The 24,197-nt window shown below is 35.6% G+C and overlaps 2 protein-coding genes across 7 annotated transcripts in view; one reads left to right on the forward strand and one right to left on the reverse strand.

The window, feature by feature from the left end:
* The window catches only part of LOC110113222 (nuclear pore complex protein NUP107), a 42,140-nt gene extending 39,577 nt beyond the window's left edge, over positions 1-2,563 (forward strand). The window contains exons 20-23 of the mRNA XM_028692204.1: positions 1,102-1,243; positions 1,317-1,477; positions 2,042-2,149; positions 2,247-2,563. Coding sequence (XP_028548037.1) covers positions 1,102-1,243; positions 1,317-1,477; positions 2,042-2,149; positions 2,247-2,327 — 492 coding nt within the window. The 3' untranslated portion in view covers positions 2,328-2,563. The remainder of the gene's footprint in view (positions 1-1,101; positions 1,244-1,316; positions 1,478-2,041; positions 2,150-2,246) is intronic.
* An 888-nt stretch (positions 2,564-3,451) lies between these two features.
* LOC110113203 (anaphase-promoting complex subunit 2) overlaps positions 3,452-24,197 on the reverse strand; it is a 44,614-nt gene continuing 23,868 nt past the window's right edge. For 3 of the 6 annotated variants that reach the window (XM_020845668.2, XM_028692218.1, XM_028692220.1), the window contains 7 exons: positions 20,025-20,144; positions 19,748-19,836; positions 19,590-19,671; positions 7,556-7,735; positions 5,660-5,728; positions 5,435-5,572; positions 3,452-3,687 (listed from right to left, as the gene is read on the reverse strand). In XM_020845668.2, the coding sequence (XP_020701327.1) occupies positions 5,450-5,572; positions 5,660-5,728; positions 7,556-7,735; positions 19,590-19,671; positions 19,748-19,836; positions 20,025-20,144 (663 nt within the window). In that variant the 3' untranslated portion in view covers positions 3,452-3,687; positions 5,435-5,449. Of the gene's footprint in view, positions 3,688-5,434; positions 5,573-5,659; positions 5,729-7,323; positions 7,452-7,555; positions 7,736-19,589; positions 19,686-19,747; positions 19,837-20,024; positions 20,145-24,197 lie in introns of those variants that run through there. The other 3 variants (XM_028692219.1, XR_003699723.1, XM_028692221.1) reach the window with 3 other exon arrangements.

Below are 24,197 nucleotides of genomic sequence, written 5' to 3' on the forward strand. Positions count from 1 at the left end.
CACACATTTATGTATGTATATAATCCCTCGACTATTAACATGTGGCCAATTTGTAGGAAAAATAGGAAGATATAAAAGAACTACTTGAAATTTTTATTGTTTGTTGTTTGTACAAAGATTAGAGACATATATAGATTTGTCTAAGGCTCTTACATTTGGAAATAAAGCAAAAGCTAATTACACAAAAAATAAAAAAGAAGCAGAATATCCTCTAAATTGTTCGATGGGTATGAGGCATATATGGAGAATGGAGTTGACATCAGAGTTTTATTTTATAAAATATATCCATATCATCTAGGTGCAATCATCAATAAAAATGATAAAATCTTGTAGCTCTCAAAATATTAGGGATTTTTTAATGTCCCCAAATATCATAGTGAATTGACATAAAAGGAACAGAGGATTTAGAATCATTTTTAGAATAAGAAATATGATGATGTTTTGTAATTTCACAAGTCTTATAATTGTAATCTTAAATCTTAACATTCATAAAAAGTAAGGAAATATATATTGTAAGATTTTAAAAGAGGGATGCAATAGTCTATAATGATGCTCCCAAATGACGTTAGTATTGAGTGTGAAGATGAATAAACACAATAAGTGAATTTTGTTTTCAAGAAGTTATTACTATGTTATTCTCTAGCTTGCGCAATCATCTTTTCCATAGTGAGGTTCAGAAAAAGTAATGATTAGTGGACAGGTTACCTTATAATATTATCCTTTAGTGATTTTATGAATTAATTGGAGATTTACTATAATGTGAGGAACCTGTACATTGTTGAGATGCATGTGGGAATAATAGTAATATTACCTTGACCTGGAAATTACTAGGGAACCATATGATTTTGTTTAAAAAGCAATACAATGGTCATGAGTAGAGAGAATATAGTAAGGGAGAAAGAGAATAGAAGAAGAATCTTGTCAAATTTCATTCACAATTTGATTTCTCAGTTAGAGCAATAAGACCTTAATATATAAAAATAGGACTACTGGATAAATTCAAGATGAGAAAATTCTTGAATATCTTATCATCCTAAATTTTGATGTGAGTTTAATCCATCTCTTGTTGTACATTACATTTGTTGAATCATAAATTTACAGGTCAATGTTTCAGTCTCACTCACAAATAACGATTGTCTTGAAGTCTCACTTCGTTGCTTAGCTATAGAAGGTGACGGGCTTGGGCTTCATGAATCAAATGATGGTGGTGTTCTTGCTACTGTCATGGCCGCTGGATTCAAAGGTATTCAAAATTATTTTTATGAATGCTCTCTGTATTTTTAAGATGTATCATTGACAATAAATTTTTGTTTCAGGTGAATTGGCACGTTTCCAGGCCGGAGTCTCATTAGAAATCTCCCGCATGGATGCTTGGTATTCAGATAGTGATGGTTCATTCCAAATCCCAGCTACTTATGTGGTCAAAGGCCTCTGTCGAAAATGCTGCTTACCAGAAATTATTCTACGCTGCATGCAGGTAAAAAAACAGAATCTAAAACATAAATTTTAATTGAATAAATTAAAGTTGTATAACAGGAGACTTAGGGCATCTCCAACCAAAAACCCCATTTTCCACTCCAAAATGCAGTAAAATTTGAAAATGCAGTCATTATTCTCCATTCGAGCGTCATTTCTTCTTTTTTTCGTGCGCTTGTTGCGAAGGTAACCATCTTTGGCGCGCTTTTCTCCTCTTTCGCGCGATTCTTCAGCAAATCCCGCAACAAATTTTTTTGGCGTAGGTGAACATGCGATGCCTATATACGCCATTTCTTCTTCTTTCTGCGAAGGTAACCATCTTTGGCGCGCCTTTCTCCTCTTTCGCGCAATTCTTCAGCAAATCCCGCAGCGAATTTTTTTTGCGTAGGTGCACAGTCCGACGCCAATATTGGTGCCGCACTGTTCACCTTCTAGAATTTGGCGTAAAATTTTTGAGTTCGAATGGAGCAAATGGCGGGCGGTATATGGTGGTACGAAGTTCGGTTGGAGATGGTCTTAATATGTTCAACAATTGCATTACAAATTATAATTTTATTGTCTGCAGGTCTCGGTTTCACTTGCCGAGTCCGGGGAATCAAATGATCATCATGATGAGTTAATTGAACTAGTTGCTTCTGGAATGTTACGATTGTTTAGCCAGCAACAGCTGCAGGTTTGTTGTGAATACTATTATGCTCTGTTAATCTTTCTTTCCTCATTTGCTATATTTTTTTTTCTGCTAAGCATTATTTACTGATTGTTTTCTTTAGGAGTTTCTATTATTTGAAAGACACTGCAGCTTATATAAAATGGAGTTACGAGAAGAAGAGCCATCTGCAGTAGATGATTGAACAAAGAATTCTAAACAATCTGGTAATCTATTTATCAACCCTTCATGGCTTAGTAGAGCAGCAGCAGCACTGCAATGCAAAGCCTGGGTTTCACGAATTATTTTGTAACATTTTTTATTTTAGCCTAATTAAAGAACATCCATATATTCCAAAGATTTGATGTTTTATGAAAAATTTGATGAATATGCGATTTTGAAATGTAGAATAGTGAGGAATGTGTCGGCAACATTTTGCTATTTGATCTTTTTTAGTTATTTGATTTTTATTTTATTTTATTTGTAGATCTGATTTATTTTAAAAAAAAAAGATACGGGTTAGTCAAATAAAATAGCTCAGTAACATGCCCAATGGCATAAATTAAAAGTTGAAGAGTATATCAAGCATTAGGTCATCTCCAACCGAGAACTCTATTTTTCACACCAAAATACCGCAAAAAGTAAAAATGGCGTGGTGCTGCTTCAATCCAACGCCATTTTTTTGCTTCTGCGCCAAGGTAACGACCCTTCTCCTTTCACACATTTTTTTGGTTGACAGAGAAAAATAGCGTCGGTGAACAGTGCAACGCTAATATTGGCGTTGCACTGTTCACCCGCAAGCAAATGGAGGATTTTTTGGCGTTCGGCTGGAGCGAAGGAATGACGTTAAACGCTCGTTTGGCGTTCGATTGAAGATGCCCTTAATCACTTTGATATATTTTTATAATTAAATATCTATTTAATTTCTCCTTTAATTCAGTTAAAAATTTCTGTATCATGAGTTTGATTTAGATTGAGGTTTTTTAAATCAATTTTTAGTCCAAAAATTAATATTTTTATATAAAAAATTAAGTTAAGAATCAATAAAAAGTAATTCCAAATAAAACCTCTGTTTGGTAAATATTGTCTTCAAAAGTGAGCCAATGAAATAGATGTTGTTCTTTTTAATCAAAATAAATGCTTTTTAATTAAATAATCTATATCATATTTAGTAGCTCTGAATTAAATTACAAAAAAGGTTCATAACATAGCAATACTTTTAACCTTTTTCTATGCAAATTCTAATAAAGCCTACAAATTATGCTCATTTGATAAGTTTACATGTAATATAATAATTAATACTGATTCCATTACATAAATAACAAGCTCTAAACTTAATTAAATCATAATTAATCATTAAATGTTCCATTAACATTAAACCATAATTAAACATCATTAAATAAGACTTAAAATGTTCCATTAAGATTAACACCAATAACAAAAAATAAAATTAAATGACGCCCACAGATATTTCCTTCGAATAGATTCACGGGTTGTTTGCTCGATCGCGAGTCATTGATTCTGATAGGCAACAGGCCCACTAAAGAGGCTCAGCACCTGCGCAACTGCAAGTGCTCATCATCAAGATCCATAAAATAAAAAATATAATAAAAAGAGAATATCCTGAATTTTTATGAGATTATGTCACAAAATCCTTATATATTTGCATGTATAATGTTTAAATATTTATATTTATATAACATCATTGTATTCATATTATATCAAAACATAATGCATACAAATATACAATGCATTTTAGATAAATTAATGTTTGTTATATTTTTATATTAGTTATTACCAACTCATAACTTTGATTAAACAGAGATGGCAAGATAACTTATAAGATGAGTTCTGAATGTTAGACAACTAACCACTCTATTTATGTTATAATAATCGGCAAATTATTACATCCGGTGTCCATATTCGTCCGGACATCCGATCACCGAACGTAATAATTCGCCCTCAAACACACTCGTATTCTTTTCTATATCCTAAACATTCTTTTTTATTCTGTCACTCTTTCCTATCTCCCTTTAATCTCTGAGATATCCCTCCTTTCATTAACTCTTACATCATTCTCTCAAGAACTTATATAAATATTCTCTTCCCTTACAATCATCCATCCTCTACAGAATTTCTTAGTCGATAACAAATATTCTCTCCCTAACAGCCTATTACTATGCTATCTATCACAATATTTCTCCCATACACGGTAGTCGACTTCTATAGACAAACTAAAATATAACCTATTCAATCTGCCAGCCTTACAGCCTATGAAGCTTTATCAAGTATGGTCTTCTCCCTCACAAGTCACCACATGATTAAGTCAACGAAGGCTCTGCCGTCCCGAAATGATGGAATCATAAGATCTTGATCAAAATCTTCTATCTCATTCAATAAGTTAATTCTCACTTTCCTACATCCACTCATTCATTTCATCTAATTAGTTGTCGCCACATGACACCGTCGAGTCAATGTTGAGCTATAAATCCTTCTTCGTGTCTATTTTGATCCCTTTGAGCCCATCCTCCTTTATTCCTAGGGCATCCCACACCTACATCCTCTATAGAGCCCTCCTAGGGTTCATTTTAATTTTGACCTGATCAGTCCTACATTGAGTTTTATCCTGATTAAACACCAACATTGACTCTTTAATCGAGAGTATTCTTAAATATGCCAGGGATGTTATTAATCCTAAGAGCTTGCTCCATTAGAAAACCATGACCTCCCTATTTGGAGCTACATTCCTAATAGGGAAAATCTCTAGGATAGATACTTCCAATCTAGCTTCTATTGATGATACACATGCTTCTATAAAAAGCATTGATTAGCTTAAGATCAATCTTCTACTGCAGTGCATATAAAACCTTTCACACAATATAAGAATTTTGATATCTACAAAAATAATTCTCAAGCCAAACTGCATCTGCATTGATATTTTTGGAGGCTTTTAAGGCTTTAAATAAATTTAATTATAAATTCACGCACAAGCACACAACAGTATATATTGGGCCTCGAACCCAGGACCTTGTGCTTGGAGCCTACGCACTCAACCATTAGGTCAAGATGGGTTGCATATTGATACTATTTTCCTTTTAACATATTTGCAAATATACTACCAGTACAAATATATTTATATAAATTTAACAAAGAAACAAGAAAAAGAATATTCTCAATAATAAGAGTATATTATAATAATAAATACTATAAATTTCTACAAATAAGTATTAGATATAAATAATAATATTGATATAATAACACCTTTAAACATAAGAACTCTAAAAACTTTGATGATATTGCATAAGCACTTACTGGTTTCTCATGTGACTACTTTTTTAGATAGTAATGCCCATCCCTCAAATCTAACTTTTCTTCAGCTCTAAGTACGGATAAAAAGCTTTGTAGTTCTTGAAGCGACTTGTCATAAGTTGGCTCAGCAACACAGAACATCTGAACATAATATTAGGAACAAGTTTACAGGTAAATTGCATGAAGAATATGAACTAAATCAATTCTTAAAAAAAGTCGGCTCTTTACCTTCAGTGTGTTATGTATTCTATCCAGCGGCATACCACCAAAGTTTGTCAGCATCCCTTCAATAAATTTCTGCAAAAGAATGAAGGTCAATTACAATGACAACATTCAAATTCTGAATTCTAGTTAACTGAATCAAGAAGCAAGTTAAACAGTTCATCAACCAAAATGAAACTATTATACTAAATTAAATTTCTTTCACCACAAAGTGCTTACATTAAGAACATTGAGAGATGACTGACATCAATAAGGGTGTAAGTGAGCAAAGCCGGCTCATGAGCTTACTCAAACTCAACTCATTAAAAAGCTCACAAGTCGAGCTAATCAAGCCATGAGTTAGGGCACAAGCTCAGATTTAAGCTCACATACTATACAAGCTTGAGCTTGAGCTCGAACTGATTCAATTTATTTGCTTGTTTAGCTGCTCGATTAACTCATGTCCAAATTCCGAATAATAATTCCGCGATTCTAATCCTGATTTTGTATTTGAAAATCCACTCACAAAGCTCACAAAGCTTCACAAGTTGTGAATCAAGACTCACACTCATGCGGGATAAGTAATACCATGTACTGCCTTACTGTCGCTACCCACTCCTCTTTGCTATTCCCAAAACCAAACTATTGCTACAGTGTATTGCCGTTCTCGATGCCTCTCCAACAAGGTCCCACTATAGCATTCTCCATTTGCACAAATAAAACAAAAAAAAAATAAAAGGAGGAAAGAAATCATTGTAATACAAATCTATATGTCACGCTATGCAGATCTTAGTCATCGAGATCTACAGAGCGCTTGGAGAATCCACAACCCACACACAAACAATAACAAAAATAAATTATTTATTTTTTCGCTATTCAACATCTTATTAACTTTATATCTCAAAGGTAATAAATATAGGCCAAATATGTCTCAAAAATAGTAAATTTTTAAAATCCATCACAAACTGTTCAGATACAAATTCCAATACATCATATTTGAATTTTAGCAAGCTTCCCAAAATTTACAAGCAAAAAACAGCTATTGGTTTTCCTGAACATGCAAAAAATCACGTGTTACAGTGTTGGGCGAATGAAATCAAAGGAAAGAGTCGTTGATGGAAAGACAGACGCCCGTATGGAACAATATCATTAACAAAGGTCTTAGAAGGAATGTATGCTCATTACTTCAACCTTGAGAGCCACTAAAGAAAGGAAACAATTAATTGCTAAAATTCCACGAGAACAGCGCCACAAAAGGAACATTCTGAAATCCTGGGAATGGAAAACCCACTGAAGGAAAGCAGTAGAAAGAAAAGGCAGAGTCAAAGGATATGAAACTGGCAGATGAAAATCTGAAGGTAAATTGCTACATTCCTAGAAAATCAAAAGGCAAAGGTGCTAAAGTTATGCAGAAAACCCGCAAATTGGAGCACGGAATTTCGCATCAATAACCATTAAATATTCAGCATAATTCTAAACAAATGCTAAGATGACAATATTGGAATTGGTATCAAATAAAGACAGCCGAGAATGGAACACAACACATAAACATAAAATATTTTATGATCCCCAATATAAAGCATGTTAGATAAGCAAAGGAGAAAATCAATGGGGAAGTACCAAACGATGGAGGTTTGAGAGCTGAGAATGCAAAATGAGAAGGGTTGGGCTAAATGCTAAGGAGGCCTTACAAGGTTGATGGAAATGATGAGAGCAGACGCATGTGCGTCTTTTCATTTCACGAATGTCTAATGACTGAGATGAAGGAATGGACTTCATTGAAAAATGGAAGAAACTTCTTGAACCTTCGTTTTGAAAACTGAAGGACAAAAATAAATAAATTATCATGGGAATAGGGAAGATAAAAACTATGCAGCAGAAAATATGACAAAAGTATGCAGTTGACCTCATTAAAGCTCTAACCTGATATATAGTCATTTCTTTCTGCAGCTGTTCCTCAACTGATGCCACAGAGCTTTCTCCCTCTTCATCCATTCCTTCAGTTTCATTAGAAATACCATTTCTGTTCGTATCGGTGAGATCATCAACAAGGGTAAAAACACGCTCACTAGAGTCTGCTCCTCCAGTATCAGTAATGACACCCTGAAAATTAGAAGCAAGTGAGCATATTAATATTGAATAAATTTAATATATATTTAATATTGTTTTTTTTTCAATATATATATATATATATAATTGAAAAAAGAATAGAAAAGAGAGTAGAAATATATGAAAAATTACTGTTATTTTATCTCTATATGTTTGTACAAGGGTAGAGTGTTTATATAGACTTGTCTATGGGACTTAAATAAGAAAATTAATCAATACTAATTAAGAAAGAATGAAATCAGCCCATAAGAGGTTGGAGGGGGGAGCTATTATGGAGTCCACGAATTGCTATCCAATGGTTACATGAACAGCAATCCAAGGGTTCAAAACCCTCAATCCATATGCTCCACTATTTCGACTTTGATTCGTAGGATTATAGGAAACACAAAGAAAGAGGTGGAGCGGATGTTTTAGGAGGCGGAAGTTTCAACATTTCCCCTCAAACTAGCATGAAGATATTGTGAATGAAAAGCTTGTTAATAAATATTCAAATTGTGGCTTCAAAGTCCTTTGGTAAGAAGATCCATATAATTTGATCCGCAGTGAGTATGTAGGTGGTACAAATCATACCACTATTATTAATTTTTTTTTTAATCAAGTATTTCATAACTTCTACATGCTTTGGTCTATCATGCAGAACCACATTACATGCTAAAGAAAACTATGTTATCACAGTAGGCTTTGATAGACAATGATGAAATAATCTTTTAATTCGTCTTCGTGCCTTTTTATCACTACTCCCAACAACAACATTTTGTTTTTTGCTCCTTAAATAGTAAATCATCCAGGGGTAGATCTTCTATCATTAATGTCTCTTGCCCACGCATCATATGTCCAGGTTTCTACGTAGAGATACCATTCTTTTAGATTAAGAAATATTTTCCCAGAGTCTCTTTGAGATATCTCAAAATACATGATACATTTTCAAAGTGTGCAGGTCCTAGCGAAAGCATAAAATGACTCACCATGTTTACAGCATAGGCTATATCCAGTCGAGTATAGGCTAAGTAGATTAGTCTTTCAACTAATCTCTGATAGCATTCATAATCCACCATTTCATTTTTAGTAACCGATTCCAATTTAGAGTTTAGCTCCATTGGAGTTTCTACAACTTAACATTCAGTCGTCCCTGTTTTTTTCAGCAAATCAATGACGTACTCGTCTTGATCAATGAAAATACCTTCTCTGACCCGTGCAAACTCCATGACAAGTATTTATGCTCTAACAGATCTTTGATGTCCAATTTAGCCTCAAGCTTTTCTTCAAGTTACTAATCTCAATGAAAAAATCTCCAATTAGGATAATATAATCAACACAAACAGCAAAGATGATTGCCTTACCTTCAACAACATTTTTAACAAATAATGTGTGGTCGGCTTAGCTTTGTTGAAAATCCTGCCTTCTAATAATATTGTCAAATCTTTCAAACAATGCTCTAAGAGACTTGTTTAGCATATACAAATTCTTCTTCAACTTGCAAACTTTTTTCCTTTCCTAGATTAACTTCAAATTCAAAAGAGAGAGTCATGTATACTTTTTATTGCAAGCCTCCATTAAAAAAAAAAATTCTTAACATCGAATTGATGAAGTGGCCAATTGAAGTTTAGTGCAAGAGACAGAAGGATTATAATAAAGTTAATTTATCCGTTTGAACAACTTCTCCCCCTGATTTTGATAAAGCAACATTTGGCACAAATATATTTAGAGTAACTTCACTAGTTTTCACACTCTCATTTATGACAAACCTAGTTACAACAGTTGGCACAAATATATTTAGAGTAACTTCACTAGTTTTCATACTCTCATTTATGACAAACCTAGTTACAGGAATTGGTAAAATTTTCCAAAATTATCTTTCTAGACTATGTTCTCTACCTTATTAGAATCTTTCTAAAAGAAAGTTTAGTTCTTAATAAAGCTCACATTCTTACTTTCAAAAAGCTTTTTTGTGACAGAATAAAAGCATTTTTACCATTTTTTACTAGAGGCATAAACTAGGAAAATACATTTTTTATATTTAGGATCAACCTTTGACCTAAAAGTATTTAGTATGTATACATAACAAACATAGAAAAGAAATTTTAGCAAATGGATGTTCTAGGATATAAGAAAACATATTTTTAAGCATTTGTAAAGATGTTTCAAAATTCAAAACCCTTGAAAGATTCTATTAATTAAATAACAAGCAGTTAAGAAAACATTCTCTCACATATAGTTTGGAACAAAGCAAACTTAAAAATAGTCCATAACTATTAGTATATGGCAAATCTAGCCCAGAGTATCATGTTAGTACGATTAGTCTATCAACTATACAAAATGGATTAAAAATGATTATTTTGGGACGATATTGCAATAAATTTTATATAGTTAGTGCGTTAAATTGGAATCAATTTTGTACATTTACAATATGAGGGACCATTTTGGATCAATTTTGTATAATTAAACCAAATTGGGGCAATGTCAAATAGTTTGGAGACTATTTTGAGATTTTTCTGATATTGGAATATTTATAGAAAATTTAATGGCAAGAGCAACTTCCAATAATTTTTTTTTTGTTTATGCCTTTTTGTTGCAGAGTATCACGACAAGTTGATTGGTGAATGACTCCTAAAAAAAAAATGTTCAAGATATTGATTAAAATCTTCAATTCTATTGTTAATTCTTAGACTATCAATTTTAGTTTGAAATTGACTTTCAATCCAATGAAAAAGGTCTTTAAACCTTTGCCCAACTTCAGATTTTTTTTATCTATCAAATCAACCCAACATAATCTAGTGTGATTTATAAATCATTTTTTGCAAAAAATTTTAACTTTTGAAGGTCACCAAAAATCACTATTAAACAAATAATATTATTTTAAAGTCAAGCTCGATTATATTGGAAAAGAATCATGATTACCTTTAGCTAGGGCTATCAAAATCGGGTCACGGGTTAGGTTCGGGTCCAACCCGGAATTAACTAGGCATTATTTAGGTCAACTCAAACCCGACCAGCTTCGGGTCTGAGTCAACCCGACATGACTTGTAACTCGGGACAGCACGAGTTGGCTTCAGCCTTCAGGCCATGTTGGCTTTAGGTGATGGTGAGACAGGGGGACGACGACATTCAATCGCGAGGGGCCGAGGGTTGAGGACATGCGGTGCTCGGTCTTAGCCTCTTAGGTTGCAAGAGGTTGAGGTCTAAGGGCATGCGGGCAACCCAAACCGAGACGACGATGCCGACGCGAACTGAGGCGAAGCGACGAGCGACTTGACGGCAGGACAGCGGGACGACGGATGACTTGCGACTCAACCCGAACCTAGGCGACAAGCAATTCAACCAGGCGACGCAGACGAGACTCAACCAAAGGACAATGTCGACGGGACCAAACGACACCGACGAGAGTCGAGACTGGACCAGACAATGCGACTCGACTCGGCCAGACGGCGCCAGGTCAACCCGAACCTGACTCGGTTTTTCAAATGGGTCAAAATCATGAGAACTCGAACCCGACCCGTTTCTCAAATGGGTTAACACTAACGCAAAATTTTCGGGTTGAGTTTTCGGATCGTGTCAAATACTGACACCCTTACCTTTACCCCTAAGTGACACGCCTCACAATAAAATTTAAAACAATCAATTCCTTTAAATAGGAAATAAACATTTTAGATAATAAATTTTAAAATGTGCTAATCTTCTATGTCATAAAATAAGTTGACCATTAACAAAAATTGTGTTAGTACTACATAAGCCAAAAACTTATCTATCCCAAAAATACTTCTCCATCAAAGCAGTATAGTATATTTATTTCTCTAACACTTTCCATCAACTTTCATAAGTTCCAATCTTAAAAAACATAGATGAAAAGACAAAAATACTAAATAATTAGTATCTTTAGAAAATTTAGTAACAAAAAGAAGGTTACAAGCAAGTTTAGGCACACATAAAACATTATTTAGGGTAATATTTATAGATATTTTAATGTATCCATTGCTAGCTATTGATGAAAAGCTCTCATTAGCTATTTTAATTCATTTAAAACCAAGACATGGATAATAAGAAAAAAAATGAGAATGATTAATCATATGATCAAAAGCTTATGAATTTATAATCCAATGATTAGTTTTTAAGAGAATGCGAAAATGATTAAAATGGTCCATTGACTCTTTATGACGAACCAAAATGATCCCCAACTATATTAAATGACCATTTTGGAATTACATTAGTCTCATGGTGAGACTATTTTGGTTTCTTTTTAAAAAGTTGAGGGACTGTTAAAGCGGAGAATTTGAGAGGGAAAAGCTTAACTTTATTCATTACAATCTTTCCTATTTATAGTTCTATACAAGATATCCTAATTAGGAAATAATAGAATACAATAAAATCTCTAATAAAAACTTTCCTAAATTCGTTCCTTCATTATGGCGTTATCCATGAGAGCATCCCACGGATTGATCTTTGTGTCCATCGGATCCTCTACACTGGGAACGGCTGGATTTCAACACTCCCCCTCAAACTGGGAGATATGGATCTATCATCCCCAGCTTGTCAATCATTCTAAGAAAGGCAGAACTGTCCAATCCTTTAGTAACGATATCTGCAAGTTGATCCTTTGATGATACATGGTCGACACTTACTAGACCACTGTCTAGTTTTTCTTTAATAAAATGTATGTCCACTTCTATGTGTTTGATCCTGTCGTGCTGGACTGGATTGCGGGCTATGCTGATTGCTGATTTGTTATCACAATGTAGCTTCATGGGCTCATCCCACTTAACCTTTAAATCATCTAGGATTATTTTGATCCATAGTAGCTCACATATTCCCAAGGCCATAGCTCGATATTCTTCTTCTGCACTGGATCTTGCCACTACATTCTGTTTCTTGCTTCTCCATGTAACTAGGTTACCTCCAAGAAATGTGCAATACCCAGAGATACATCTTCTATCAACCGGTGATCCTGCGTAGTCAGCATCCGTATATACTTCTAGGGTTATTCCACGATCTCTCTTAAAGAGAATTCCTTTTCCTAATCTTCCTTTAAGGTAGTGCAATATCCTGTCTACCGCTTGCATGTGAATCTGCTTTGGATTCTGCATAAACTGACTGACCATGCTTACAGCAAATGCTATGTCTGGTCTAGTGTGGGAGAGGTAGATCAATTTCCTTACAAGTCTCTGGTAGGCCCCTTTATCTACATCTGGATCATCTTTAGCTTCCCCCAGTTTAAGATTAGGTTCTACTGGTGTTGGTGCTGGTTTACAGGCAAATTTACCTATTTCTCTTAGAAGATCTTTGATGTATTTCTGTTGTGAAATGAAGATTCCTTTGCTTGAGTGAGCTACTTCAATTCCGAGGAAATATTTTAGTCTACCAAGTTCTTAGATATCAAATTCCTTAATAAGACTTTTAATTTCCTTAAACTAGCTTTCTCCTCTTCATTATTTCCACTCAAAATAATATCATCAACATACACTAATAATATTGTGACTCCCCCTGAGTCTGAGTGTTTGAAGAATAGTGTATGATCCCCTTGACTCTGTCGATACCCATTTAGGAGCATGAATTTAGAGAATCTTCCGAACCAGCCCCTTGGTGATTGTTTGAGCCCATATAGTGCTTTTTCCAATTTGCACACCTTGTTACCTTCAGATTTTTCTTTAAACCCTGGTGGTATTTCCATAAATATCTTTTCTTCTAAATCTCCATGTAGGAATGCATTTTTCACATCCAATTGTTCCAGGTGCAAATTGTACTTGGCTGCTAGTGAGAGTAGTATTCGGACAATATTCATCTTGGCTACAAGCGCAAACGTTTCTAAGTAGTCAATGCCATACGTTTGTGTGAACCCTTTTACCACTAGTCTTACCTTATATCTCTCTAGTGTGCCATCAGCTTTGTATTTTACAGAGAACACCCATTTATAGCCGACTGATTTTTTCCCTATCGATAGATTGACGATCTCCCATGTTTTGTTCTTCTCCAGGGCCTGCATTTCATCCTTCATGGCATTTTTTCAATTTTTATCAAATAATGCCTCAGAAAGATCTTTAGGAATATGGATATCTTCTAATGCAACAAGGAAATTTTTGTGTGATGATGAGAAGTTGTTGAAGGATATAGAGTTGTTTATGGGGTATAAGGGAGGTGGTGAACTTACCTTATTTCCAGAGGATGGTTCAGATTCTTGGATCTGCTTTGGAGAACAGCTTGAGCTTGTACATCTGGAGTAAACCTTTCCAAATCTAATGATAGCGTTGTCATTTGTTTCCCTTTCTTGGGTTTCAGGTGGATTGTTCTGAGGTGGTGAAGGAAGGTCAAGAGGTGCTAGTTCATTTTCCTCATCTTCCTCAAGTTCAGTCTCCCCCTGAAGATGAGTTTTTGAAAAATAGGAATTTTGTTCAGCAAAGTTAACATCCATAGAGACAAAAGTTTTTCTTGTGGGTGGCTGATAACACTTATACCCTTTTTGGGTAGCAGAATAGCCAACAAAGATGCATTTGATTGCTCTTGGATCTAATTTTCCTCGCTCTTGACTGTGAATATGAACATAGGTAGTGCATCCAAAGATTTTGGGTGCAATATTATGATGGATTCGAAACTCTGGGTAAAAAGAGGACAAATCTCTATTGGAGTTTTGAGGCCTAAGGCAGTTGAAGGTAGTCGGTTTATGAGATATGCTGCGGTTAAAAGGGCTTCCCCCCAATAGGATTTGGGTGTATTGTAGTGAAATAGGAAAGCTCGGGTGGAGGCTAGAAGGTGACCATTTTTCCTCTCTGCAACTCCATTTTGTTGTGAGGTGTGAACACAGGAGGACTCATGGATGATCCCTTAACTCTGGAAGTAGGAGGTTAGGGATTGGTTGAAACAATATTTGGCATTATCGGAGCGGAAACTCCTTATTTTTACCCCGAACTGATTTTTTATCATGGAATGAAAGATGGGAACAATGGTGCTAACATTGAATTTATGTTTAAAGAGATAGATCCAAGAGACTCTAGTGCAATCATCAATGAATGACACAAACCAGCGTGCCCCAGAGATATTGGGAATTTTAGATGGTCCCCATATATCACTATGAATAAGGTAGAAAGGAGTAGTACATCTCTCACTTTTGTTTGGGAACGAGGTTCTTTTATGTTTAGCCAACTCACAAGTTTCACAATGAAAAATTTTATTGTCTAATTTATAGAAAAGTTGTGGATACATTTGTTTTAGGATATCAAAAGATGGATATCCTAGTCTATAATGATGAAGCCAAATAGTGGAGTTCCTATCAGCTAGGGAAAACAAAGAGCAACTCCTTTTAGATTGGTTTGGTTCTTCCAGGTAGTACAATCCTGCTCTCTCCTTAGCAAGTCCAATCTTCTTCCCCGATCTCTGGTCCTGAAATAAGCAATAAGTAGGGTTAAATAGTGCTTGACAATTATGGTCATTGGTAAGTTTTTGTATTGATATCAGGTTTGTGGATAATTGTGGTACGTGAAGCACATTTTTTAGGGTTAGGGATGGGGATAATATGATATCTCATTGGCCAGCTACCGTGGTAAAAGAACCATCAGCAGTGATGATTTTTTTGCTGTTTGGGCAAGGAGTATAGTTTATGAGGTGGGTTGGTGAGTGGGTCATATGATCTGTGGCGTCTGAATCAATGATCCATAATTCTTTTAAATGATTTCTGGAAGCACTTAAACTAATAGAAATTGGAGTCTTACCTGAGAGTGCAAGAAGAAGAAGCATTTGGTTTTTCAAGAGATACCAGGAGTCGTTTCAATTTATCAATATCTTCTTTGTTGAGTTCTCCAAGGCTGGACTGAGCTTCTAGCTTACTTGTAGTGTTGTTGGCATGTGATGTGCTCCTTGTTTCACCCTTTTGATTCCACTCCTTGCTAGGTGTTTTCCATGTATCTTCCAGCATGTTTCTTTTGTGTGTCTTGACTTTTTGCAATAACTGCACCAAAGTGAGTCTTTATCTTTAAATTTCGAAGAATCTTTACTTTTCTCCTTCCATGGTGATTCTTTGTTCATCACCATTGTTGAGCTTTCAACAACCTTTGGTTCCAACATCACTCCTCGTCGACTTTCTTCTGCTCGGATGAGAGAAATAATTTCGTTGAGTGATGGTGTCTCCTCTTTGCCGAGGATCTGAACTCTAACTTGATCAAATTCTGCATTGAGTCCTGCAAGAAAATCATAAACTCTATCTTTTTCAATAAAGTTCTTTAGGATCGCAGCATCCTCCGGACATCTGGTTTCAATGCACCTATAGTGATCAAGTTCCTGCCACAAACTTTGTAGAATTGTGGCATACTCCGTCACTGTCTTACTCCCCTGCTTCGTGCTTCCGACTTTGATTTTAACTTCAAAGATTTGAGCCGCATCACGAGCTTTGGAGAAGGTTTGTCTGGCAGCATCCCATATGTCCTTTACCGTCGAAAGGAACATAAATATATCACTAATTTTTGGAGTAATGGAATTCCACATCCATGACATAATCATGGAGTCTGCTTCATCCCATGCCCAAAATTTGGGATCTCTTTCTTTTGGTCCTCCTCCAAGGAGGTGATGTATTTTACCTTTCCCCTTCAAGTAGGTCTTCACAAATTGAGACCATTTCAGATAGTTCTTCCCATTTAGATGATAGGAAGGTTTGAAGATCACCTCGTCCTTGGTAAACTATCGACTCCTCCGTTTGGTCAATAATTTCGGAGGAATTGATTTCTGACATTATGATAGTGATTAAGACTATCTACCTTGGTTAGCAATGAAGGCTTCCCGGAATTAACTTCCCTTGTTCGACAATAAAGGTCAATAAGGATTTTTTTTTTTTAGGAAACTTTCCCGGTTTACTAAAACTGGGCCGTCCGATTCTAAAAGAATCGGACCGGGTAGCTTAGGGCACCGCGAAAAAGAAGATGGAGAGGGCGGACCAGGCGTTCGAGCGGGCGGCTTGCTCCTTTGACGATCTTCCCTTCCAGTCGGATCGGGCTCCTCCACCGAGCTGGAACCAGAGATCGAAACAGGCTCCTCCACCGAGCGTGGGAAGATGCTCATGCGGTTCTGTCGATCGATTGGAAGAGCAGGATCAGGTTTCCCTTCTCTCATTCAGCGATCGGGACGGACTTCCGATCGGCTTCAGAAGTATCTTCCGCACGGAGGGTTTCACACGGGTAAGACTGCTCCTTCGTTTCCTTCGTGGTTGTTCGCTAGGCTCCTTCGACGACAGTCCTGACGAAGTCGAGGCGTCCGCCTGCAGTAGCAACTGGCGGGATCGGCAGAGGATCGACACTTCTGCATCGGGCTCTTGCAGCGTTAGAGGGTTGGATCGTTCGGCAATGAAGGCCTCCCGATTGGCTCTGATACCATGTTAAAGCGGAGAATTTGAGAGGGAAAAGCTTAACTTTATTCATTACAATCTTCCCTATTTATAGTTCTATACAAGATATCCTAATGAGGAAATAATAGAATACAATAAAATCTCTAATAAAAACTTTCCTAAATTCGTTCCTTCATTATGGCGTGATCCATGAGAGCATCCCACGGATTGATCTTTGTGTCCGTCGGATCCTCTACACTGGGAACGGCTGGATTTCAACAGGGACTAAAATGATCATTTGCTATTTTTGGGGACTATTTTGATCTTTCATAAAGACTCAGAACTATTTTGATCTTTTTCTCTTTAGAGAATAGAAACTGTTAAAAATTCTTTACCTAATTGTGCCACAGAACCCACACAAGCATTAGATGAGAGAAATGATATTTTAGAAGTTCAAATAAACAATGTTAACTGCTCTTTTCTAAATAGAGATGATTTAGCTTCACATGTTGCAGTAACATTTTACATGGTATATTAGGTAAATATGTCATTGGGAAGTTTTCTGTGTAATTTGTAACATGTTTCCCTCATATGACGAGGTTTGTCTCAGTAATCATAGCAAATATTATTCTAATCTCCATTGCGTTGATTTGAATGTCTTGCGACTGAGTTGTGCTTCAAGAACGGCTAATGCAAAGCCTTCAACAGGCCCAAAAGACCCATGGTTCTTTTTCCAAGCACAGTTGTCTTTGAATTTCTTCTCTTCACACCTTTGCCAATGATTCGTCCACAAACTTCATCTTATTCAATGTTTAAGCATGCAAGAAATTTGAAGATGGGACAAACATCGACCATGTTTTTATAATAATTACAATCCTCATATGATTTTCACACAAAATCATTGAATAATTCTAAGTCTTGCCAAATTTCTTAAGAGAATTGAAATATTTTATTATAGAATCCTCATATTCGAAAATCTCCCAAAGCCAGAGGATTTGATCATATAAGCGGGATTGATTCCTCAAATCAAAGAAAATTTATGGACATTGTCCCACAAATCTTTGGCAGTGGAATGAAAAATGTGGTTTGCACTTATCTCTTCAGCCATGTTATTGACTAACCACATCATTATCACAAAGTTCTTTGCATCCCAGATGGCATTAGCGAAATCCTTCATATCAGGCTTTTTATAATCTCCGGTGATGTCACCGATTGTCTCATATACATTCGAACTGAATGTGACCAACAAGAAAAGTATCTTCATTTCAATTGAGTGGTAATGATTTGAATAGGATGGTTTTTATGTGGGTTCCGAATCAATGAATGTTCGAATAAAGGCAGAGTTAAAATAATTTAACACACCTTAAGAGAATTACAGCAGCAACAGGAGAAGGATTGCAGCCTAGGGTATGAACTGCACCTTTGAAAAATAAGAATAGCAATCTAGGGATCATCTCTGAAACCATAAAGACTGAAAAAAGAATACAAAGGATAGTAGAAAGATATGAAAAACTGCTATAATTTTATTACCATATTTTCGTACAACTGTTTGTTTATGGGACTTATAAAAAAAATTAATTAAAGTTAATTACAAAATTAATTAAAAAGTGATGAAATCAGCCCATAAGAAGAGGGGGGAGGCTATGGAGTTCAGAAATTGCCATTTGAGGCCTTCAAGCGCTCAAAACCCTCAATCTGTGTGCTGTAGTATCCCTACTTTGATTGGTAGGATTGCGGTCCAACAAAAGAAGGCAGAGGCAGATCTTTCAAAAGAAAGAGGTTTCAACATATATATCCATGTATTAATCTTGGGTAGCTACTGGAGTCGCCAATTGTCATAGTCATTTTCATAAAAAACAGAGAAAAAGACTTGCATGTGAACAACAGGGAAACAAGGCCAGCAGATGCATGAATTCAGCAGTTCGTGGAACCAAGTTTGTTATACTTTTACAGAAACCAGATATTTAGAAAGATCAATTGCTGAACTTGAGCCTCATTAAACTAAACCAATATTTTTAAATCCCTTACCCAGACAGCTCAATCTTCCAATCCTCCCAAGCCCAAATAGATGAAATTTATCAGCATACATAGGCCACATCAGGTTTCTCCGCATATCAAAATCAGAGAAAGCCAGAAAAGGAACCTTTTGGCATTTGGGTTGTGAGAATGGTGATAGATCAAAAAATCAAAGAAAACAATAGGCAAGAGGGAAAAAATTTTAATATCTACAGAAGAAACTAACATGTCAAGTTCAAACAATAGTTAAAAACCTTGGTCCAATAAAGAGTGAACAGGAAAAATATATGAACTTTAGCAACTTCTAAAAACTTCTAAATATATTCCCGGATCATTCATTTCCTTGGGGAACTTCAGAATTGCCAGTTTTAGATTGAATGCAAATACTTTAGTAGAAACCAACACATTTAAGTTTAAGTTTAGGACTGTTCTAAGCGCCTTTCAGAGGAATAGACTGTAATGTACCAAGAACAAATAAGAACACGAATTGGTAAAATCTGAGTGCAAACTAACTTCAGAAGAACATAACAGCCATACCTTGCTCATCCAAAAACTCATTCTTCTGTTGAGAATATCTACAGGTAACCCAACAGCAGCTGCAAGGCTTTTAGAAGCCCAGCTGCAGCAAATAAACTGCGATGATGTTCGAAAGAGGATTAATGAAAACGCAACATGCCACATTTCAAATTGCTTACCTCGTTTTCTCCTGAAATTGCATGATAATTGCAGCATGTAATGGAGTGACACTGAATTCCACATTTCGATCATCAAAATGTAATTCCAGCTAAAATGCAGAAAATTTGAAATTAAAAGAAGCATAAAACAAATGCTTTCAAATTGCAGATGAGAATCAATGTTCAACATAGTGAAAGGAAATGATTGACTACAAGTTACAAAAATGGCCTTAATTGGGTAATGGTTTTCTAGAATTAACAGGAACTGTTGATCATAAAACGTGATAGAGTCACTAACCTTTACTATTCCAAGATATTTCTTCCATAATAGCTTACGAGGAGTTTTGATTTCATGAAATCGCTCGGCATAATCTGAAAGAAGTTGTTGAACAGGTAAAGGAAGATGAAGAGATTCCTCCTGAAAAATATCAAAGGGGTCAATAAAGGTAGTAAATCCACAACTCATTCATCAGAACAAAGAGAAGCATGTCTCAGTCAGCATAGAACTATTTTCCCGCTAAAAAAATATTAAAATAAAATATTCCTATAATATTATAAGTTGAAGGGTTAACTCACAAAGTAAAAATCTAAAATTCTTCATTCTTGATGCATCGCAACTAGGCAATGTAAAATCCCCGATTATTATATATAAGAAAGGGAGACAGGGGGGTTAAATGCAAAAATAGAATGAGAGAGTGGAAGCGATCAAGAGCAGCAGAGCGAGAGTCACAAAGAGTGCGAGGGAGAGCGAGCGATGAAGAGTGCATGCAATCAAGAGTTAGAACGAGGGCTAGCAGGCACTGGAGCAGCAAAAGTGTCGGGACAAACAAGTGATCAGCAACTGATCTGGTGCATGCTGAGAATTTATATATTCCTTCTCAAATTTAGGAAAAGGAAACTTTATAGATAGTACTTAAATTCCAATAAGATTTTGATTAGAGTTTTGTGTGAGGAGAAAAAAGTAAAAATTAGTGAAGGATGAAGTTCCTTGAGGAGTATTCAAGGCATGGGATTTTCATTTGCAAAAATATGACATTTGTTGGCCTAGATTTTTAATATAAAAATTTTGAAATTTAAAAGTCTTAGTAAAATTAGAATATATTAATTAACTAAAATAAATGAGAAAATATTATAGTAAACATCAATTAAAATTTTATGTCTCTCTGTTATTAAAGAAATTTTGAAAATATTAAAGTCGCAATATATTTAAAACATAAAATAGCAAAGTAAAGGAAATAGAAATGTTATGCATGGTGTATTAAAGTTAATTATAATATTAAGAAAAATATTAAATAAAATGTTTAAAGATTAATGGTAACTAGAAAAGTAGAAATAAACTAAGTACAATTTTATTGGACATCATTAAATGGGATACAATAAACAGAAAATGAGTGCAATGTTATTTATAATGTAAATGAAATTGAAAAGTTAAATGCTTAATGGTAGTAAATAATTCGGAGAGGTATCTAATTATAAGATAAATTTATAGGAATCAATTAATGAGAATGTTTTATTCATAAATATATATTTTCTAAAGTAACAAAGTAGAGGGGCAGGGTTTATATATATATACACACACACATACACGTACGCATCCTACTTGACGTGGCACGGAATCCTCTTCCGCAAATCTTTCATGCAAGTAAGACTAATACGCGTCTTTCTTGTTGTAGTAGGTGTAGAAGACACAGCTGTGAAGTTTACACCAACAATACACGCCTTTTTTGGCGTCATGGGAAGGCCAAACTCTTATGTAGGGAAGGCACCAATAGCCTGTTGAAATATTCAATGAACCAAACTAACACAAAACTTAGAAAAAATAAAATAATATAACAATATGGATTATATATGTACTAGAAATGACAAAATGAATGAAATGATAAGTACAAATTGCAAAATAAGAATAAAATGAAATTAAGAAAAAAAAATACATATGAGACTAGTTGAACATGAATAAGATTTTTGGGGGACTTGTGATGAACTTAAAAGCTCACTTGCGAGTCAAAATGGATTTTGGGGTCAGGTTCAAGTCCAATCCGAAACTGACTTGCCTTCAACATATGCAACCAAAACCTGACCCAATTAGACAAATGGGTTAGAAATTCAGACCCAAACCCGACCCGCCCCTTATCCAGGTTGACCAGACCCTACCCACCACCCGCGGGTGCGAGTAGGAAAGCGTTGAGCGCGACTACAAGAGTGCGGGTGTGAAGTTGAGTGCAGGTGCTAGCAAAAGCGAGGCCGCAAGCAAGTGGGCTAGGAGGCAAGGGGGCGAATGCGCAAGCGAAGCTACGAGGCTGTAAGGCTATGAGTGCAAGCTGTGGGGGTGAGGCAGGTAAGCGTGACAGAGGTGCAGGTTGCTTTCGCGTCGCAGTGCAAGAGCCAAGAGGAGGGGATGTAGATCAAGCTCGGGTCAATTCCAGGTTAGCGGTTTGTCCAGAACATGACCCAATTTTTAAAATTCGTCGAGAATTAGGACATGAACCCATCCCGTTTGTTAAACGTGTCGACCTGAATCAATAATTTTTGGGTCGGATATGAGCAGTGGCGGAGCCAGAAATTTTATTCAGGTGGGCCTAATTAAACACTACAGGAAAACCACTCATTACCGGTAGAATTTTCCGACGGTCAATTTTCTGACGGTATGCCATCTCATCTGGAATTTTAGAATACATTAATATAGTTATGTTTGTCGTCTCATTACTGGAGCTAAGAGGAGTTATAAGATCAAAATTAAGAATGCAAATAACATGGCGAGAGAGGACCGAAAGGGAAAACAAAAGTCGTGCTCGAGGTTATGAGTTGCGAGAGAGGAGCAAAAGGGAAAACGAAGCAGGCAATTTGGGTCGAGGGAAAGAAAGTGATAGGAAATACTTAGATCCAAGTATTTCCTATCGACTCGAGTGGGGAAAACAGCAATAGAGCTGCTGTTTTCTGCAGGAAAACAGCCCAAATCGCAGGAAAACAGTAGAAAAACTGTAGGAAATCTGAGAGAAAAACACCCAATGGACTTATATTCCACTAGTAGATGATCAAAACGAAAGCAAGATACAATGTTCTTCGATTCGAGAGGAAGAACAACTCTCCAACAATCTCCGGCAACGCCAAGAGCCCAAGCAAGAAAACCTAGATCTCAAATTACATTCAAATTCCAGATGATCTCTCTTTCCCCCCTCATCTCCTAATTATACAAATTAATCATAAAGGACCATAATGGACTTCCTAAAACAGCCCCTCATTCAAAATTCTCCCTCCCAAAATTAATTTCAGCAACCGTGGGGTCCACAGGGGGTTCCGCCCCTTTTTGCTGTTTCCGCCTGGAATAGCATCGGACCGGTCCAGAAGGGACCGGTCCGCTCGTAACAGAAAGCCATTTGGGAGTGGTCTCTGTTTGGGCATGTAATATGATATTGTTGCTAGAGTAAAAATTTTTATAAGAAAGTTATTGTGAAAATTAGCATGATTACTATTCCGAATAAAGTCTAAAGCATATTCTTGCATGTTAAATTAGGGAATTGTCATGTCTTATTTTTTATAAAAATAATGATAAAATTTTTATGTAAATTGCTTTAAAATGAGTGCAAAACATAAAAAATTCAATTAAAATGTATATTAAACATATCTCAAATTAAATACAATACTTTTAAGATCCATTTTGACAAAAAAAAATTGATCAATAAATTTGTAACTATTTTTTTATGAATATACTACATGTAGTAAAAATGGTGACCAGATAATTATGCCTCAGTCTTACTTTTTTTATAAAAAAATTGCTTTAGGCTTTATATTAAACACATTGCCACCACCCCCCCCTCCCTCTACCTATGGGTATGGGTCGGATTTTCGGATTGTGTCATTAATTGACACCCCTACTAGCGAGAACATGTCTTCTCGATTGTACTAAAGAACTCATCTAAACAATCAAAACACCTTAAGAACTCACTCGATGAAATGAATTCCTAATTACAACCGAAAAAAAAATGATTCCATGTGGGATCCACCCAAATCAAATGTAGGTCATACACAGATAAGGTAAGTACATTTGAAAACAAATGAAATATTTTAGCTTGTGACACAACCAAATATGCAAAATATGCAAAAGTGAAAAGATTGCGAGCAATAATGAATTCAAAATGAAAGTCATGAGCGAGACTCAATGAAAATGCATTCAAGTGAATAATTGCTACATTAGACACTCATATAACTCAAATAACCATCTGTTCATGAGAATGGCTTTCAAACAAAGTAAAATGGTCCAACATGTTGCACCTCAAAGGTTACACAAATACCCTAAGGGGTTGCTGGGTTGGCTAAAAAAGGAATGTTGTGTATTTGAAATACTTTGGAATTATTTGGATGAGTGTAAAATAAATGTGGAGAATTACTTTTTTGTTTGCTTGAAGTAAAATGAATGCAATATAAAGTATAACTAGCAATGGCGGCCGCCGCGGCGGTCACCAACAGTGGTGGC

The sequence above is a fragment of the Dendrobium catenatum genome, unplaced genomic scaffold, assembly GCF_001605985.2.
Source record: "Dendrobium catenatum unplaced genomic scaffold, ASM160598v2 original_scaffold_144855, whole genome shotgun sequence".
NCBI classification, from domain to species: Eukaryota; Viridiplantae; Streptophyta; class Magnoliopsida; order Asparagales; family Orchidaceae; genus Dendrobium; species Dendrobium catenatum.